The following is a 20,669-nucleotide window of genomic DNA, read 5'->3' as shown; positions in this document are numbered from 1 at the left end:
CTTTGGTCCCAGCTCTCTGCAGGTCATTCACCAGGTCCCCCCGTGTGGTTCTGGGATCTTTGCTCACCGTTCTCATGATCATTTTGACCCCACGGGATGAGATCTTGCGTGGAGCCCCAGATCGAGGGAGATTATCAGTGGTCTTGTATGTCTTCCATTTTCTGATGATTGCTCCCACAGTTGATTTTTCACACCAAGCTGCTTGCCTATTGTAGATTCACTCTTCCCAGTCTGGTGCAGGTCTACAATACTTTTCCTGGTGTCCTTCGAAAGCTCTTTGGTCTTGGCCATGGCGGAGTTTGGAGTCTGACTGTTTGAGGCTGTGGACAGGTGTCTTTTATACAGATGATGAGTTCAAACAGGTGCCATTCATACAGGTAACGAGTGGGGGACAGAAAAGCTTCTTACAGAAGACGTTACAGGTCTGTGAGAGCCAGAGATTTTCCATGTTTGAGGTGACCAAATACTTATTTGCCACCCTGATTTACGAATAAATTCTTTACAAATCCTACCATGTGAATTCATGGATTTTTTTTCCACATTCTGTCTCTCACAGTTGAAGTGTACCTCTGGTGCAAATTACTGACCTCTGTCATCATTTTAGGTGGGGGAACTTGCACAATCAGTGGCTGACTAAATACTTTTTTGCCCCACTGTAACAGTATGTCAAGTTCATGGAGGAGGTCATAAAAAAGGGTGATGCAGAGGAAGTCCACGATGATGGGAAGGAGGGCGAAAAATGGTACATACCTCATCACGGTGTATTCCATGACAAGAACCCAGGCAAACTGTGTGTGGTGTTCGACTGCTCTGCCAAGTACCAGGGAACCAGTCTGGATGATCTTCTGCTCACTGATCCTGACCTGATGAACAATCTCAACGTCGTACTCTTTCGCTTCCGGTTGCACTCCACTGCATTGATGTGCAACATAGAGAAAATGTTTCACCAATTTCATGTGAGGAAGTCGGACCAGTATTACCTGCACTTCTGTGGTGGAAGAAAGGAGATCTCGGTGCACAGCCCCAAGATGAGTGTGCATATCTTTGGCGCAGCCTCATCGCTTGGTTGTGCGAACTACGGATTGAAGCATTTGGCAACAGAAAATAAAGACCGATACCCATTAAGCTCTCAGTTCATTCTGAGAAATTTCTATGTTGACGATGGAGTCATAAGTACAGACAGCTCAGAGAAGACTATTAAGTTGGCAGAAGAAGCCAGAAGACTTTGTGCCCTGGGTGGTTGAATCAGACTGCCTGAAGATCAGCACCAATCTTAAGGAACAGCCCGCAACGCGTCGAGGCATATTGTCCATTGTTGCATCCCTGTACGATCCCTTGGGTCTCGTAGCCCCCTTTTTGTTCATTGGAAAGGAAGTGCTGCAGCAGATGTGCTGTCATGGAACAGGTTGGGATGACCCTCTAACCAATGAACTTCGCCCATGGTGGGAGAAATGGAAAAATGACCTCAACAACTTGGAGAAATAAATATACCCCGAAGTTCCGCACCAGCACACTTCGAAAAGGTTATCAAACATGAGTTACATCACCGTCCAACCGGTTATGGACAGTGTTCATATCTGAGGCTTAGCAATGAAGAAGGAGACATTCTCTGTGCACTAGTCATGGCCAAATCTTGTGTGGCCCAACAAAGGTCACCACAATCCCAAGATAAGAGTTGAGGGCTGCAGTCATCTCTATGAAACCCAGCAATGTTTTGAAGGAAGAATTTGGATATGCGGACATTGAAGAGCATTTTTGGACTGATTCAAAGGTTGTACTAGGGCACATCAATAACGTGGCTCGACGTTTTCACACGTTTGTAGCCATCCGTATCCAGAAGATACATCTCTACACGCATCAAAGGCAATGGAGATGCGTCCCTACTGACCAGAATCCTGTGGATTGTGCTTCTAGAGGTTGTTTTGTCAATGAGCTAATATCATCGAACTGGTTTACCGGCCCTGCATTTCTATGGTAAAGGGGAATTGACCTCTCGGAAGAGGTGGCTCCGGGAACTGTCAGTCGGAGATCCAGAAGTTTAGGAAACACGGACTCTAAACACGGAAACCGTAGAACAAGATTTTCTTACCTATTGGCTGACAAAGTTCTCGTCCTGGACTTGTGCCGTTTGTGCAGTGGCTGGCATTCTTCGAAGGATCAACAAGGATAAGTCAAATGGTCTCTCTGCAGTGCAGGAAAGAGAAGAAGCAGAGTGCCTCATTATCAAAATCTGCAGAGACAAACATACTCGGAGAAAGTGCAGCTTTTGAAGAAAGGTTGTCAGCTGCCACCTCATAACAAGCTACATCACCTCAACCCCTTCTTGGACAGCGATGGTGTGATTAAGGTTGGAGGTAGACTCTGTGATTCAAGTCTTCCTCTCTCAGTCAAACACCCTACCATCATTCCAAAGAAACATCATGTTACAAGGATGATCATAGCATACTGTCATGAAGAAGTCAAGCATCAAGGCAAGGGGATGACTCTCAGTATGATCAGTACAAGGGGTTACTGGATATCAGGAATTGGTAGGACGGTTGCATCTTATCTTCGCCAATGTGTAGTTTGTCGAAAGCTTCAGAGACGGACAGAAGAACAGAAAATGGCCAATTTCCCTCCAGAGCGAGTAAATTCATCTCCACCCTTTACCTACTGTGGAATGGATTGCTTTGGACCCTTCTATAGCAAGCAAGGACATAGTGTGCGAAAACGATACAGTCTCCTTTTCACCTGCTTCTCCTATTATTGAAATGCTGGAGGACCTATCTACAGACACATTCATAATTGGACTGCGCTGCTTCATTGCTATAACTGGAGCCGTGCCCCAGATCAAATCTGACCAAGGCAGTAATTTCTTAGGAGCCAAGAATGAACTGCAGGAAGCCCTCATGGAACTAGATGGTGATAAACTGACTAACTTCCTTTCTAAGAAGCAGTGTGACTTCATCCTAAATGCTGCTGGTTCAAGTCATGTTGGTGGAGTGTGGGAGCGTCAAATTAGAACAGTCAGGAGTGTTCTCAACGCGACCCTTGCACTCTCACCTAAAAACCTACCTGATGCTTCCCTCCAAGCATTCTTCTATGAAGCAATGACGATAGTTAAGAGTCGTCCTCTCACTGTCGAAAACCTACACGATCCCAACAGTCGTGAGCCACTGACACCAAACCACTTACTTACCCTGAAGCCTACCATTGCCCTTCCTCCCCCCAGCAAGTTCATAAGGGAAGATATGTACGTGAGAAAGACATGGTGCCACTTACAATATTTGGCCGAGCAGTTCTGGAGCCGTTGGCAGAAAGAGTATTTGGCCAACATTGCCTTCAGACAACGCTGGCAAACCCCAAAGAGAAACCTGCATATAGTCATAATGAAGGATGAAGACTTGCCCAGAAATGAATGGAGGTTGGGCAGAGTCGTAGAAACTACAATGGACAGAGATGGACTGGTTAGGAGAGTAAAGCTATGTCTAGGGGACAGGAAACCTGGCAAAATTGGTGAACGTCTCACCAAGCGGTCAGTGCTTGAACGGCCAGTTCAAAAACTAGTCTTATTGTTGGAAAATGACTAGTTCATTCCTTGCATACTAGGCTTCTGTTGGTTGGTCATTCTTTGTATTAGGAAATTATTTGTGTTCTCTCTTCCTATGTTTATGAAGTTATGATATTTGGAATACTAATGATTTGGTGGGAGTGTAAATGACCCAGATTACTTGTTCTATTTGATATTATTCCAATTATTCCTTTCTTATATCCCTGAACGAATTATACCTTATAATGTTCATTAGACTCTTATTTTGAAATTCGGAACGGGCAACATCTGGGAAGGAAGATCGAGCTGCTACTGTTTGCTCACAAGAAAAAGTTAATGAGAAAGTTATTGTTTTCCATCCATCTTTAAATTAGCATCTAGCTGGAAGGCGAACAGCTCTTACGATATGTCTGTGGTAACTTGTGAATAAATGGGTTGGAATACCCCACCATGGTCCATCCGTTATAGTCATTGAGTGCGTCGTCTGAATAAAGTCCGGCTGGAATGGTTTTCATCTTGAGACTCTGCTATGCAGGCCATTTTTGCCCAGTCTCTTTCTTATGGTGGAGTCATGAACACTGACTGAGGCGACAGAGGCCTGCAGTTCGTTGGATGGTGTTCTGAGGCCTTTTGTGAACTCTTGGATGAGTCGTCGCTGCGCTCTTGGGGTAATTTTGTTCAGCTGGCCACACCTGGGAAGGTTCACCATTGTTCTATGTTTTTGCGATTTGTGGATAATGGCTCTCACTGTGGTTCACTGGAGTCACGCAGCTTTAGAAATGGCTTTATAACCTTTTCCATACTGTGAAATCTTATTTACTTTGTTTCTCATTTATTCCTGAATTTTCTTGGATTGTGACATGATGTCTGGCTTTTGAGAATCTTTTAGTCTACGCAACTTTGTCAGGCAGGTCCTATTTAAGTGATTTCTTGATTGAGAACAGGTGTGGCAGTAAGCAGGCTTGGGTGTGGCTAGAGGAACTGCACAGGGCCATGTAGTAGGGCTGGGCCATATTATGCCGTTCACGGTAATACCGGTATAATGTTAGGCAACGATAAGAAAATAAAATATCGTGCTAGAATATGGGTAAAATGCGCATGCGCAGTGCATTTGTTTTCATACGCACATGGCCAAAATAGCGGCAACGGAGAATGAGAAGGGGGAAAGCAGGTTGTTGAATGAAACGGATGAACCAGAATTGGTTTGTGAAAATAGTGCAACTTCAGTGGTGTGGCACTGGTTTGGTGTTTGTCCATCAGATACCCACTAAAGCACATTTTTTTGTAGAACATGCAAGCGGGCCGTCATTATTACTGGATTTCTCGGACTAAGGTGCTCGTAAATCTGGGAGTAATCTGGGTCCAAAACTCCATCTGCTTCAGATCCCAAAGTCCCAAAGTCAAACAAACACTGCGGCACACTGAGAGAGTTAAAAACTGTCTAAATTCTTTCATCTTTAATAAAAATGATCAGCATTGCAGCTTTACCAGGTGTAATAATTAAGTTTAACATCCAGGCATCCATGAAAACAGAATGTATCACATTTAACGGAGTTAGAAGTTAGCAGGAAGTTAGCGGAAGTTAACTCGCTAATTTCGCTAGTTACCTAAGCAGATATACCATGTTCTGACTGACAGATTTCTGAAAAAAATTCAAATGTACAGCTGTGCTGTCACTTCCAACTTAAATGAAGACAGGAAACTAAACAGCAGTGATGTTTTGTAGGGTTACTGAAGTTGGGTTAGCTGCTTTATAATGATGTGCTACATGATCGCTACCGACACAGCTATGTTAGCATAACATAAACATTGAAGCTGCAGGATAAACGCTAACACTTTTCCACTCAATAAAAGTTAACGTGAGGGCTCCCGATGGTTAGAGACAAATGCAATTGCAAGGCAGGATGCTGTAAACGAACCAACCTTCAGTCAGGAGAACAACTGAGATAATCCATCCACAATACGAAGTTAGTCATTAAAATACTGTGACAACATGGGAATAGATCAGCTGTGATAGAATACAGCATTAATGAATCAATGGTACAGAAGTGGAGGAAGCAAGAAGTATGAGTTGAATAAAGTTTGATCTATCTGACTGCTTTGTTTCGCTTAATGTGCCTTATAATACCGTGCACCTTATGGTCCGAAAAATACGTATTTGACTTTTTTATTTGGCACACGGCAGTTTAATGTTGCAACGCACCTCTTTTTAACTTTAGTGGATATTATACATGGTTATGCTCAGGATATGTCAGCACATTTCTACTGGAAATGCCCTTTGGTTAAACTGTCAGCAAGGAATTTGCATTTGCACTGTTAAATTTTTATATAGCTTTAATGCACATAAAAAAACAGCTGCTTGTTTAAGTGAAAATAAATGGATGGGTTTTTTGCGCTATTAAAGTTGTGGAGTTGCATTTTGTATTTTGTCTTGCATCAATTATATCGTCAGTTATATCGTTATCGCAATTTTCAAATATATATCGTGATAAATATTTTTGGCCATATCGCCCTGCTCTACCATGTAGGTTTGGATTTTTTTTCCCCCCATAATAGATATCGATGATCTATCATGCATTTTCCATTGTTTCGGTTCCGGGTCGCTGCTCGTGCGCTCGACCGGCCAGTGCTACCTAGCCTGACCTGTCTCCGCAATATGATGTTTGTGTATTGTATGTACGGTTGGCAAGGTATCTATCTTAATTGCCCTTTGGGGATGAATAAAGTCTCTCTGACTCTGACTGAAATATTTATGTGTGACAAACCTATACAAAATAGGAAATCAGGAAAGAGGAAAAGTCTTTTTCATACTACTGTACATTGCTGGTAAAATAGTTTTATCATACAAAGAATTGTCTTTCTAACTTTCTTTCTAAAAATCTCAGTCTTGTATGTGTTTTTATTTGTTAGAAAGGACTTTGTCTACACTTGTACAACAAAGTTAATATTGGTGCTATCATTTCTTCCATAAACAAACTGCGAGATTAGTCTTTTTGTTACTGTAAGAGTTTTGCTTTGTTTCTTGCTCAAGGTCACAGAAAATAAGTTTCATTCTGATTTGTAACCAACATCTTTTTTGTTGATATGTCCCTTTGATTTGCTTGGTGTTGATGAATTATTTTAAAGTTATAGTAATTACAGCTCCTGGTTTAGAGTGTTACTGGAACACTGCTGGTGCCATTGCACACATGTTTCTGTTGTGCAACAGGGGGAAAAAAGGCTTTGTTGGATAGCCTTGAGGATATTATAGATGCTGTGTTTTTCTCAGCCTGCTTAGCTTAGATAAACCTCACTCTGACCAAGCCTACATCCGTCCTGCTAATGCCCCAGGCGCTCACAAAATTGATTTCAGTAATAAAGGGACAGTCTACTCATAATATACGGATGGTGTTCAACTCAACCCTGTTACCATGCCAAAGGGGCACTTGTTTAAGACTTTATTTACACCCTTGCAGCACTGCTTGGCATACTCCGTAATGTGGTGAATCAGACCATAAGATTTGGATAAAAGGTTTGAATTGCCAAAAGCTCTTAAAGTTCTTCAGACAGTGTTTAAAGTACTCAACTGTGAACTTGTGTGGGATGCACTCCTTTTGCTGCACTTAGTCTTGTTTTCATCAAAAGGATTGCAACTGCTGAAATTATAGCCTAAAAGTTTCATTTTCTTCACTTCCTCCACAGCCAATGGCCTCCTACTGCTTAGTAAATAATTTGTATTTGAAGTTCTGTTATGACCTCAAGAGTATCCAGCTCTTTATGGCAATATAGCAGTTAGGTATTTAATGCTAGTGTTTGCTGATTTGGACTACTGGCTGTTTATATGCTTAGTGTGCCTTAAGCGTTCAGAATTTTTTGATGCGTTTTTCTTACAGCTAATGAAATTTTTTTTCAATTCACAAGAAGATTACCTTTACAGGCTGTGCCATCAATCAGAAGCTTCATGGTTGACCCATGAAAGACTATAATTAAGTTACCCTAATTAACTTAATGAAGTGTTACACTCTGGTGATTTTACTATATAAAGTAAATTGAAAGAAAAATAGGCATCATTACTCATCAGCTGGTCTGGTATTTAGACAGAGGCTTTAGGAAGAGTTTTTTCGTCAGTTCTTCTTTCAGTGGGTGTCTTACTGGAAAAATCTAACAATTACCATGTTTTATTTTCTGAAAGAATTTTCAGGTGATCACTATCGTTGATGCATTTATGAAATGAAGATCAGTCTTTGAGTGTGATTTGAATTTGTGGCTCTCCATGTTTTCTTATCTGTATTCAAGCTTAATTCTAATGTTATTACAGAAGTGCACTTAATAACACTTGAGGCTTTTACTCAAGAATATTTTTTTAAGGTCTGATAACATCATCAGTAATTGTTGTGTCTTTGAAGCAGCTGAAGTTTAACCACAGTTTAATGTGATCTAAAAGCAAGAAATGACTGCTAAACTAGCCTGCTCAGAGTACAGACGAATGATCAAGGGTGGCCAGGCTTGATGCTGAAGACAAAGGAAAAAATCAATGGTTTGGGGTCACCTCAATCACTTTAACTAGGCGCTACAGATGCCCATGCCCCTCTCTGAGGCCAATTTGTGGAGTAAACAGAAGTGTGTAATTGTTGTCAAGTTCCCTGGTGGCCCAGGCAGTACAATTCTCTGGACCTTATTCTATTCTAATAACCTTCATGCTAGAAAGCATACATGAGGCCACTTTTTAGAGCCCTTAGTATTGTATGTCTGTAAACAATATAGCAGACACTGAGAAACAGCACACAGTCTTCATTAAGGTAGCATTCCCTCATGTCCCTGATGGCTCAAAAGAAATGATGCTATATTCTAATGGCACTGTGGACTCAGAAACAATATGTTCTTTCCATAAATATGCACAATGAACTTCAGAGTTTTAAATTTCCACTTATCAAACCAATCATATATTAGGTATATTTTTGTCTTAAATTTGACTTTGACTTAAGCCAAAGACTGTTATGATTCCTCAGTGGTTTCAAAATCATTCAGTTGTCTATCTTGGGAGGAAAGTGTTGGAGGAATTCAGTCAGTAAAAGTCACTCATGGTGTTGTCCTGAGGAATTCACCAAACAAAGGATCCAGGCCTTGCTTATATAGGCACCCCTTTATTACCCCGTTGCTGGGTAGCAAACCTACCCAGGTCAAACACAGCTCAACAGGATATATGCAGTAGGTTAAAGTAGGTTAAATAAAAACTTAACTGCCCAGAGGCAGGAAACTGGTCACTGCCTCAATTAAGGGGATCCCGCATACCTGCACTTCTACAACCTGCAGGGGTCAAGCATTATATAGGCACAGAAGAAAGAAAGCTAATTCTCTACAAAAGTCAAATGAGTTTACTTATATGGCACATTTAAACAAAGTAAGTGTTTATTATGTTGATGTCTCAATGCATGCTCAATCATCCAGGTCAGGAAATCCCAGAAAGTTGATTCCATTCATCTGGACGTTCTGTTTTCATTGGGAGAAATGTTTCATCACTCATCCAAGTGGCTTCTTCAGTCTCCGCTGCTGCAGGTTTCCCCAACCTTACAAACAGTATATTTGCAAAGAACGAAAGTAGCACCACTAACTAACAAGGTCAGTTTCATGTTCATTAATATGCAACTTGTTATGACCACTGATCAATGGCCATGATTACTGTGACGTTGGACCTGGTACACATAGACAGGACACGGATGTAATGACAGCACTACTTTATTTCCGAATGTGATTTCACTGTGGTTTTTGTTTTCACTGGGACACAGATACTCCCCCTCTGCTGTCACGTCCGCTCTCTCCCTCTCCGACTGTCACTGTGAACATATAAAGAGACATAATCACACTCACATCCCAGCACATCTGTTCACCCCCCCACTGCGCTGCCCCGGGAGCTCACTGCGTCACCCCTCCTCTGCAGCTGGCCAGAGACCACACCCACGCCACACATGCCCATCCGGCCTACGGATCACCTTGAACTTAAAGGGCTGCAGAGCCAGATACCACCGAGTGATCTGGGCGTTGGCATCCTTCATGCGGTGGAGCCACTGCAGCGGGGCATGGTCTGAGGAGACGGTGAATGGGCGTCCCAGGAGGTAGTAGCGAAGGGAGTCGACCGGATCGCCAGGCACTCCTTCTTCAAGGTACTGTACCGTGACTTGCAATCCGTTAGCTTCCGGCTGGTCAACTCCCCCTACCTGTTGGGACAAAACGGCCCCCAGCCCCCTGTTCGAGGGGTCAGTCTGCATACAAAAAGGGAGGGAGAAGTTAGGCGTGAACAGCAGCGGCTCTCCACAGAGAGCCCATTTCACCTGCACAAACGCCGCCTGGCACCTCTTTGTCCACTGGACCAGATTCAGGCACCCTTGCGAGTGAGATCAGTTAAAGGGCTGGTCAGGTCCGCGAACCCTGGTACGAACTGCCGGTAGTAGCCGTCCAGCCCCAGAAATTGTCTCATCTCCTTTTTCGTCTTGGGGCGGATGCAATCGCCCCGGTCTTCTCCACTTGAGGCCACACTTGCCCGCCCCCCAAGTGGTACCCCAAATACTGTACCTCCCTCCGTCCAACCGTACACTTCTTCGGGTTGGCCGTGAGCCCCACCTGCCTCAGAGACTCCAGCACCGCAGCCACACGCCGCACATGCTCCGCCCACGTGTCACTGCAGATTATGACATCATCCAGATAGGCGGCAGCATAGGCAGTGGGGGGCCGCAGCACCCGGTCCATGAGGCGCTGAAAGGTGGCAGGAGCCCCGAACAAGCCAAACGGAAGCGTAACGTACGAAGTGGAGAAGGCCGTCTTTTCCTTGGACTCTGCAGACAAGGGAATCTGCCAGTAGACCTTGGTTAAATCCAGCGAGCGGTGCCCAACCAGGCAACCAGGAGCTCGTCGACCCAGGGCATGGGATAAGCATCAAAATGTGACATCTCATTCACTCTGCGATAATCGACACAGAACCGTATAGACTCATCCTTCTTCACCACAAGAACAATGGGGCTACACCAAGCACTGTGTGACTCTTCTATTACGCCCAACCTCAGCATTTCCTCCAATTCCCGGAGAACAGTTTGTCTTTTATGTTCCAGCAGCCTGTAGGGTCGTGAACTCTCCATCACACCAGGCTACGTTTCAAAATGGTGCTCTATGAGGCCAGGTAGGCGGGGAGAACATTTCGGCAAAAAGCTGTTGCAATGCAGCAATATCTGCCCTCTGGGCCTGTGTGAGATGGTCACTACAATGGAGGGAGTCAGGGTTGTTAGATTTCGGCACCTCCGGCCCCAACTCGTCTCTCTCCCTTACCAGGCTCACCAGAGAAGTGGTCTCCGCCTCCCTCCAGGCTTTGAGGAGGTTGAGGTGGTAAATCTGCATGGCTCCGCCCCTGTCCGACTATACTACTTCATAATCAATGTCCCCCACTTGCCGTGTGACCACAAAGGTCCAAGGACCACGAGTAATTTAGAGCTGGAAGAAGGAAATAACACAAGCACTTCATCTCGCGGTGAAAATTGCCCGAGTTGTCACCCCTCTGTTGTACAGGCGTTGCTGTCGCTGCTGGGCCTGGAGCAAATTCTCCCGTGAGAGTCTCCCCAGTGTGTGCAGCTTTGCTCTCAGGTCTAGCACGTACTGAACTTCACTTTTCGCAGGGCTCGGACCCTCCTCCCAGTTTTCCTTAATCAGGTTGAGCACCCCCCACAGCTTTCTGCTGTACAACAGTTCAAAGGGAGAAAATCCCGTGGAGGCCTGGGGCACCTCCCACACTGCGAACAACAGAGGGTCTAACCAGCGATCCCATTTGCGTTCATCCTCGTGAATGAACTTACGGATCATGGACTTTAGAGTTTTATTCAGCCACTCCACCAACCCGTCGGTTTGAGGGTGGTAGACGCTGGTCCGAACAGCCTTAATGCCCAATAACCCGTACAGTTCCCTCAGTGTGCAAGACATGAATGAACGATGTGCCCTGGTCGGTCAGTATGTCTTTCGGAATACCAACCCGGGAGACAACCTGAAACAGTGCCTGACTTCTCGCGGAAATGGTGCGCAGTGGCACTGCTTGCGGGTATCCTGTCGCATAATCCACCAGGACTAATACGAAGCGATAGCTGCGTGCACTCCGGTGAAATGGCCCGATGAGGTCCATACCGATGCGGTGAAACAGGACCTCCATGAGGGCTAACTAGCTGACACTCCGGACATGACGAGCACCGGCGGCGCATGCAGCCCAGATGCCAATAGAATCGGGCCATTATCTGCTCCAGAGTTTTTTCGCATCCCATGTGTCCGGCCGTGGACAATCATTTCCCGGCGGCTTTGCGGTACCAGCAACTCGGTACGAATTTTGTTAGTGCGAGTGTAGCGGCTCACTCGCTACAGCCTATTGTTTTTCAATTGGAAGTGCGGTTAAGTCCGCGTGGCCACAGGGTGCACCCATTGACCATCAATTTCCATCACTTGGTCATAGGCTTAGCGTAGGGTGTCAGTCCGAGACTGCTCGAGTGGGAAATCTCCCGTGGGGCACATTACCGGAGGCCCCCCCCCCCCCCCCCCCCCGAGTCAGTGTCGGGCGACCCCGCATTACCACTGAACGCCGCACAGACATTACACGTGTCTACCAGCCGCAATCGCATTCCTGCATACTGCCCCAATAAAGTATGGAACCCCGGCCAATCTGTGCAGAAAATCAGGGGATGTGACAGGCGCGGACTAACCACTGCCTTCACTCTATGTTTTTTGCCCTTAAATTTCAACACCAGCGACACCACAGGATATCGGTGAATGTCCCCGTGCACACATTTAACCTCCACCCAGTCAGCCTCCAACAACGCCCCGGGGCGAACCAAACTTTGGTGGACCAGGGTCTGCGTGCATCCCGTGTCCATCAAAGCATGGCGAATGCCCCCTTGACACCTTACCAGCACGCGGTACATCCCTCCTGGACCGGGGAGGGCACTGGAGCACCGGCAACACGGAACACCTACCTCACCTCTATGAGCGGACACTCCCGGCGCAGGTGCCCCAGCCGACCACACTTCCAGCATTCCGGCCCCGGCGTCTTTGCGGCTCCCCGTGGCTCCGGCTGGAAGCAGCGGCCGGAACAGGTTCCTGGGGCTCCACCCCGCTGCCTGCTCCGTTCCAACAGGGCCGCCGTCCCTCCTTTGTGTCACCGCCACCGGCAGCCTAGGCAGCAGAACACGGTCGCTTCGCTGCGGCTCCTCTCGGCTGGGTCCCGGGTTGGCCGCAAGATGGTCCTCTGCCAGCATAACCACCGCCGTCAGATCTGCCGGGCGGTGGCAGCGGACCCAATGAGCCCCCCACGAATTGCTCGAGGACGACCAGATTGAGCAGCCGAGCCTCCCCAGCCTGATCGCAGCCACCTCGCTGCCGCGTCCTCCAGCTGCCGAGCCCCTCCCATCATTCTGCTGGCTCTGAATTGACAGCGATAATCCTCCGGGGAGACACCCAAACGGTCCAGTACCGCCTGGCATACATCCTCAAACACCCCCCGCGATCTGGGGGGCAAGCTCAGCACCGCCGTCTGAGCCTTGCCCGACAGAAGCGGCAGCAGCTGGGTGGCCCATTCCTCCTCCGGCCAGCGACAGGCCAACGCCGTGGCCTGGAAAGCCTCAGTAAACACCAGCAGGTCCTCCCCTTCCCTCATCCGGTGCAATGTCACTGACAGCAGGGGGGGGGGGCGGCGCGGCTGCATTCCCCAGCAGCTGCTCCAGAGCCGCGGTCTGCTGCTCAAATTGCTGGCGAAGCAACGCCAACTGCTGGTCCTGTGTCGCAGCCTGTCGAGCCGCCATTGCCGCCATGTCCATAATCTTTTGGCCCGCGATCTGCAGCAGTTGGGCGGGCGGCTGGGCAGGCGGCTGAGCCGCTGGGGGAGCAGGTGGAGCGGACTGGGGATCGGACATCGCGCCAGGGTTTCGACACCAGTGTGACGTTGGACTCGGTACACATAGACAGGACACGGACGTAATGACAGCACTACTTTATTTCCGAATGTGATTTCACTGTGGTTTTTGTTTTCACTCGGACAAAGACACTCCCGCTCCGCTGTCACACCCACGCCCATGCCACAATTACCTTTCACAGAATGGCTACAATCACAGCATTCAGTTTTATTTATTTATTTAACAGTCTTTAAGTTACAAGATAATGACCCCACAATAATACAAAGATAACTCCAGCAATCAAACTACCCCTCCAAGAGCATGCACTTGGCGACAGTGGGAAGGAAAAATAGCTTTTAACAGGAACAAACCTGCAGCAGAACCATCTTCAAAGTTACAGTCATCTGCTGCGACTGGTTGAAGGTGAAGAGAGGAAGACAGGATGAAAGACACATTATAGAAGAGAGCCAGAGATTATAAGAGCTACTGACTAAATGCAGAGTGGTGTATAGTGAGTGCATCATGGGAAGTCCTCAGCAGCCTAAGCCTAATGCAGTGCAACAGTGGGAGGAATCAGGGTCACATGATTCAGCCCTAACCTTATGCATCATCAAAAAGGAAAGTGTTAGACTTAATCTTACAGGTAGAGAGGGTGGCTGTGTGTCAAATATAATTCAGTTCCAAGCGAATGAACAGTGTCCACTCATCAGCAGGGACATTCTATCTCATGCACGGAGGCAGATATATTATCCTCACCCATGCTGGTTGGCTCTCTGGACTTGTGCATGAAAGTTGTCAAAATATTTTTTATCAAAACACTTGAGCAATGGCCACAGAGTCTCACAAACACATTTTCAACAGGTTTTACTTGCAGTAAGGAGACGTACAGAGTCCACACCAGTGTACAACGCAGTGGACAAAGTACGACTAAAGCATACAGTGTCTTGCCCTCATTTATAATGTGATTGCACAGAGTTTTACAAGTACTTAAATGTGCTGAACTTTCCACTGCCCATGCATATATGCTGAGAACCAGTGTTCTTATCTTTATAACCTCGACCCCAACTGTCCTGTCTTCAGTTTGTTTGTTTCTCAACGTTTTGTCCTGTTTCACAAGTCCCCTTGCAGGTACACCTTAATTAACTGCTCTCATGCAGACATAAGTTGAGCAATGGTTTAACAAAATTTCCCATCAAAAGGTGTAATTTGAATACTGCAGTCCTGCCTCAGAAGGTTATTGCCATCATTTAGAGTGCAAGAGCTGTGTCCGCATGTTTTAGAAGAGTGGTATTTTGAAAAACATCCTTTTTAAGTGCTTTGCAGTTGAGGTGCTGTGTTTTCTAAGTTTGACAACCCTACATTATAGGATCTGTTGGTCGCTTTAGACATCCTCTCCCACCACCCCTTGATCCTGGAGTTAAAGTTTCTCCTACTTGAAACCACTCTACTGTTGGCTCTAACCCCTGTCAAGCAAGTTAGTGAGTTACATACTTTATCCATTCACCCCATCTTGTTTGCAGTTGACCTCTGGACTCACTAAAGTGTATTTGAGGACATATCTCTGGCCTAAAGCTGTAAGAGCTCTCTGGCCTCGGTGGGACTCTGAGCTCTTTCTACTATGGGTATGGCCACGTCATGGATTTTGTTCAGAGGTGTGTCAGTACAGCAGCAAGTTGGGCTATGCGTTTTATAGGCTGGATGTTCCACAGTCATCCCTGGCTCAGGCAGTGCTTGAATTTAGTGTCTCAGGTCAACCTGAGACAGTAGATATTAGATGCATTGATGCATGCTCAATCATCCATGCAAGGAAATCCTCTTGTTACTGACCAATGGTCATTAATCATTGGTTGTTGCTCTTGGAACCGTGTCTTCATTCCACTTATTTTGTATACAAGGGTCAGTAGTACATGCAGAACTGGTGTGCCATGGGTTCCCCAGTTTCATCCACTGTTTCCCACTCGTACATAGAAGAAGTGGAAAAGTTGGCTTTGTTATCCAACTCTACATCACCAAGTCATTGGTTCAGGTATGTGGATGACACCTGGATAAAAATCAAATCTCAGGATGTACCACAATTCACTGACCACATTAACTCGGTGAACCAACACATAGGATACACCAGGGAGCATTTAAACTTGACAGGCTAGTCTTCTTAGACTGTGACATTTCCATCAGTCCACAGTAAACCAACACATTTGGATCAGTATCTAAGGTTTGATTCTTGTAATGGAGACCAGGGGTTCCATTACCTGGTTGGTATTGTTAATAATAAATTGTTGGATTGGGAATTTAAAATAGGGTAATAAAGAAAACACATTAGTTCTTATGGAGTCTTTTATTAGGTTATTTGACATACGTTTAAATTGACAGCTTGTAACAGAAAAGAGACAGTGGGACTGGCCATCCTGCCTGTGTCGGAGAAGAGCCAAAGTTAGAGCTGCTTGCAGTTAATCATTTATCAATAACCTAAACATATGTGAAATGAGAACTTGTAAAGGTACTCACCTGTCCTGGTTGCTTCTTGCAGGATGTGGAGCAAAAGAGTGAAAGCGGCTCAATCACCTGTTTAAGAGCTCTTGGAGCAGACCAGTGTGCCGGGTTAGGGAGTGTGGTTAAAGAGGGTTTTAATTTAGATAGAAATGAGTGAAGCTTATGTTATTGGTTTGTTTATAGTATATGTTGGAAATATGTATATGTTTGTGATGTGCTTTAATGTTATTGTATGTTTGTTTGTGTGGAGGGTTATGTTTCATGTTGATTAGTTAACCCCCATACTTGGGCTATTCCGGATGCTCACCTGAAAAGGTAGAGTATAAAAGGAAGCCATTTTGTTTAGTTGTGGTTAGTGTTTGTGCTGTTATCATGCTCCGTCTTTAATAAAGTGCCAATCCATGGATGTCTTTTACTCCAGTCTCGCGTCATATTATTGCACAGAACCTATGACCGCCAGCCAAAACTGACAGTTCTCATCATCCACTGGAGCACAAACTGGGTGTCATCAGCATACTACAACACAGACCGAACACAGCGGCCAGGAAAGCAGAAGAACATCATATTAAGAATGCCCTGAGTAAATGTGGTTATCCCAGCTGAACATTTGTCAAAGCTGGGAAGGCACCAGTGATCCAGAAGAGAAGAAGGACAGCATCTGCTCTACAAACAGTTCTCCCTCTGAAATTGCTACGTCCAAATGAACAGAATCAACTTTTTGCGATTAGCACAGGAAAAAAAAGTGCTTAGAATGAGTATGGAGGAGCTGGCTGACCATGTTAGTATGAGGGGCTGGACCCCTAACCATGGCTCAACAGGTGTGTCACAGACAGATGTGGTGAGATTGGAGCTTCTATATTTGGTCGTGTCAAGTAGATTCCCATAGTGAAACACCCCAGTCTTATTAAAGAACTAGGGATTATGTTATCTAACCCATAATTATATTGCAGGAAGCAGCTATCAGAAAATATATGCTAAGACCGGCTGTTATGTTTAAACAATGCACAGTTCATAGTAGGAGGCCCAAAGTTTGCCAAGAAAATCAGGATCTTTGACCCTGTTGTCCAAATGACAGAAACTGAGACTCATCTGACCAGGCACTATTTTTCCAATTCTCTGTTGGCAAATGTTGGACGGTCTGTTCAAATTTTTGCTTTCAATCTCATGTTCTTAGCTAACAAGAGTGTCACCTGATGTGGTGTTCTGCTGCTGTAGCCCATCTGGTTCACGATTTGATGTGTTGTGTGTTCACAATTGCACTTTTGCATACCTTAGTTGTAATGAGTGATTATTCTTTATGAGCTCAAAAGCAGCAGCACGGTGGCACAGTGGTTAGCACTGTTGCCGCAAGAAGGTCCTGAGTTCAATTCCACTTTCAGGCCGGGGTCTTTCTGTGTGGAGTTTGCATGTTCTCCCCGTGTTTGCGTGGGTTCTCTCCGGGTACTCCGGCTTCCTCCCACCGTCCAAAGACATGCAGCTTGTGGGGATAGGTTAATTGGATAATCCAAATTGTCACTAGGTGTGAATGTGCGAATGAATGTGAATGGTTGTCTGTCCCTGTGTGTTAGCCCTGCGACAGACTGGCGACCTGTCCAGGGTGTACCCCGCCTCTCGCCCTATGACAGCTGGGATAGGCTCCAGCGCCCCCCGCGACCCTGAAAAGGACAAGCGGAAGCGAATGGATGGATGGATGGATGGGAGCTCAAAGTAGTGTGGCTATTCTTCTTAGACTTATGGCATCAATGAGACATTTTTGCCCAAAGACCTGCTGTTCATTGGATATTTTCTTTGTTTTTAGACCATTCTCTGTAAACCCTAGAAATGGTTGTGTGGAAAAATCCAAGTACACCAGCAACTTATGACATACTGGGTCCATTTGAAGCAGAGTTTGTTCAATTTTTGTCGTTGAAGCCGCAAAGACATAATAAGCAGTCTCCCTGTATATTGATTCCTCTAATTTGATTATCCTGTTTTATGTACTGGCTAAGAGGTTCAACAAACTGAGCAAATAAGATCGGTAACAGGGGGGCAGACCTGTCGGCATAATCTTTCAAGAGTAAATGGTTCCGATAGACTGCCATTTATTTTCATTTTGGCTGTTGGTTTATTGCAGATTGATTGAATTGCCTTAATGACTATTTGATGAAATCTAAACTTTAAAACTTTATAGAGAAATGACAATCTTACAGAGTCAAATACTTTTTCTGCATCTAAACCTATCAGCATTGCCTCAATATTATTCTTTTTATATGATGTATGACGTGGAGAGTCCTTCTAATTCTGTCTTGGGTCTGGCTCTGATGGATAAACCCAGCTTAGTCAAGATTAATAAATTAATGGATTATTAACATTAATCCAGGTTTAATACTGATCTTGGTTGATAGTGTCTATAATTCAATTTATCTTTTTCCTCCTTTGGAACAACAGATATGGCCGCTTCTTTCCATGAGCAGGTAACCTCCCCTCATTTAAGGACCCAGTTACACGCTGCCTTTAGTCTAGAAGTTAATTCCTCCCTGTAGGCCTTATACCATTCACCAGTGAAACCATCCATGCCAGGGCTTCTATGTGCTTTTAGTCTTCCAATTGTGGCATTCATTTCTTTATAACAATAATTTTGCCCTGTATAACCGCTTGAGGATGCTGAGGACCCTTCTCTTTCTTACCTTCCACTCCGAGTCAGTTAGCCTCAGTTTTCTTATTTTCAGGACAATCCTTAACCCAATTATTCATGTGTCACCACACTAAAAAGAGCCTCATGTTCTCTTCTCCCTCCACTTCTCTGCTGCTCCCTGCCCTGCAGTATTTTATGGTTGTGACATGTACATTGTCAGCGGTGTGGTTAGGTTTGTTTCAGCTATCTGGAGTCCCTCTGTTCAAGCAACTTAAAGAAGTCCAGACGATTTTCTTTGCAAGCTCCTTTGACTCTTGATGTCACTGCAGTTGCTCTAGTATTGTGTCTTAAGGAAGAGGGTTTTTTTGTCGTTGAAACATGTTTTTCACAGTTCAAGATGGCTGGCGGTAAAGCTGTGGAATATTTAGCCAAACCTGGCCCTTGATGTAGGTCTGATGATGTTGGTCGAGGTTGATCCAGGTCTTGGTTTGCCTGCTACTGACACACTGAGGCATTTAATTAATATAATTTTTCATCCCTGCCTGTTAACATGTTCCCTCTCTGATTCTTGCAGTCCTGCCACAAGATAATAATCATTTCAATCTGTATTAAATGACACATACTATTTCTCTTTTAATTAATGTCTCCTCATCTTCCTTTTCCCCTTTTTGCATTATTTAATCTTATACTGAAATACCCATTTTTTAGAAATTAAAGTTAATTTATCCGCACATTTTATTGCTACAATATTTCACCATGTTTGTTTTTCATAAATTGGACATTTGGACTATTTTATGGTATACCTCTTGAGTCGGCTTTCTGTTTTGGACTTTGAGCTCCCCATATTTGTTCCTGGTGGTACTCAAGTTCAATCTCAGACATCCAATCTGTAGATTCTCAATCACAACTAATCAACCAATGGCTGTTTGTGAATTCAGGCCCAGTAAGTTGTCCCTTATGTAACCCATAATGCCATTAGCGTGTGTCTGCTTGTGGCAATCAGCCCAAACTAACGGTGATAATTTGCATCTGCCGATGGTCCTCAGCCCAGGTTAACAGATAAGGGGCAGGGATAGCTCAGTAGGTAGAGTGGTCGCCCCATGATCGGAAGGTCGGGGGATCGACTCCACTGAACGGCTACCCTGAGGTACCCCTGAGCAAGGTACCGTCCCTACACACTGCTCCCCGTGCGCTGCATTGGTGGCTGCCCACTGCTTCACTGGGTGAATGGGTTAAATGCAGAGGAACTATTTCCCTATGGGGACTAACACACACACTTTACCTTTACTTTACAGTGTTGATTTGCATCTTCCCTCTGGCGATCAGCCCAAACCAACTGTGTTTACAGAATTTTTCTCTGAATGGTGGACCCTCTTACCAAACACAGAATAATTTCAAATTCCTTAAATCAAATTATTTGTCCTTGAAAAATTCTCTCCACTCTGGATTCTTTATCAATTGAGATTTCAGCGGTCACTGTCTGCTCTCAGTTGCCAGGCACTCTTCTCCTCAGTAATTTGTTTGCAGGTAAGCACTCTTTCAGACTCATGGAGTCTAAATCCAGGTTTTCCTGAATCAACATGAAACCAAACTGATTTTCTGAGATTTATTAAAAGAAAGTTAAAACCTTTGCAAAGTGATTGATACAGCACGAACTGGCAAAGACAAAAAGGTAAAATAATAACAGTTCCTTTGTAGCCAACAAGTGGGAATCTTTGTCTGTTCAGCTGTAGGGAGCTCAGTCCTCACAGTCACGTAGGCACCAACCTGATGATGAACACAGTTCCAATTAGTTTGTTTACAAATATTCACACTCATTCTTTGTTCAAGAAAACTACATACCAATAGTAAGCTGGGCTTCAATAAGGTGAAACACAAATTTTCCATTACAGACCAAATAGAATAGAAATAGATTCTATAATTCTATAATTTTTATAAGCTATAACTATAATATCATCCACAGCAGGTGGCTCATAAGGTTGCTAATAGTATAGCACAACAACAGCAAAACTAACAACAACTACTATGAAGCAGGACAGGCCTTTCTTCTTAATAAAGTTGTATTTAATTACTACAGAAGACTATTGATGCTGACATTGTGGCGGGGCTTCAGGGGAGGCCGATACACCGGAATTCCATCAGCTCA

The 20,669-nt window shown here is 45.0% G+C and overlaps 1 protein-coding gene across 5 annotated transcripts in view; it reads left to right on the top strand.

Moving 5' to 3' along the window:
• phf14 (PHD finger protein 14) overlaps positions 1–20,669 on the top strand; it is a 141,233-nt gene that overhangs the window by 106,961 nt on the left and 13,603 nt on the right. For 3 of the 5 annotated variants that reach the window (XM_026156303.2, XM_026156304.2, XM_026156302.2), the window contains one exon: positions 8,957–9,127. The exons of the other annotated variants lie outside the window; for them this stretch is intronic. In XM_026156303.2, the coding sequence (XP_026012088.1) occupies positions 8,957–9,127 (171 nt within the window). The remainder of the gene's footprint in view (positions 1–8,956; positions 9,128–20,669) is intronic. 5 annotated transcript variants of the gene reach the window in all.

Source organism: Astatotilapia calliptera, chromosome 22, assembly GCF_964374335.1.
Source record: "Astatotilapia calliptera chromosome 22, fAstCal68.1, whole genome shotgun sequence".
NCBI classification, from domain to species: Eukaryota; Metazoa; Chordata; class Actinopteri; order Cichliformes; family Cichlidae; genus Astatotilapia; species Astatotilapia calliptera.
Note: the sequence above shows the minus strand (reverse complement) of the source record. Positions and strands in the feature narration are given on the sequence as shown.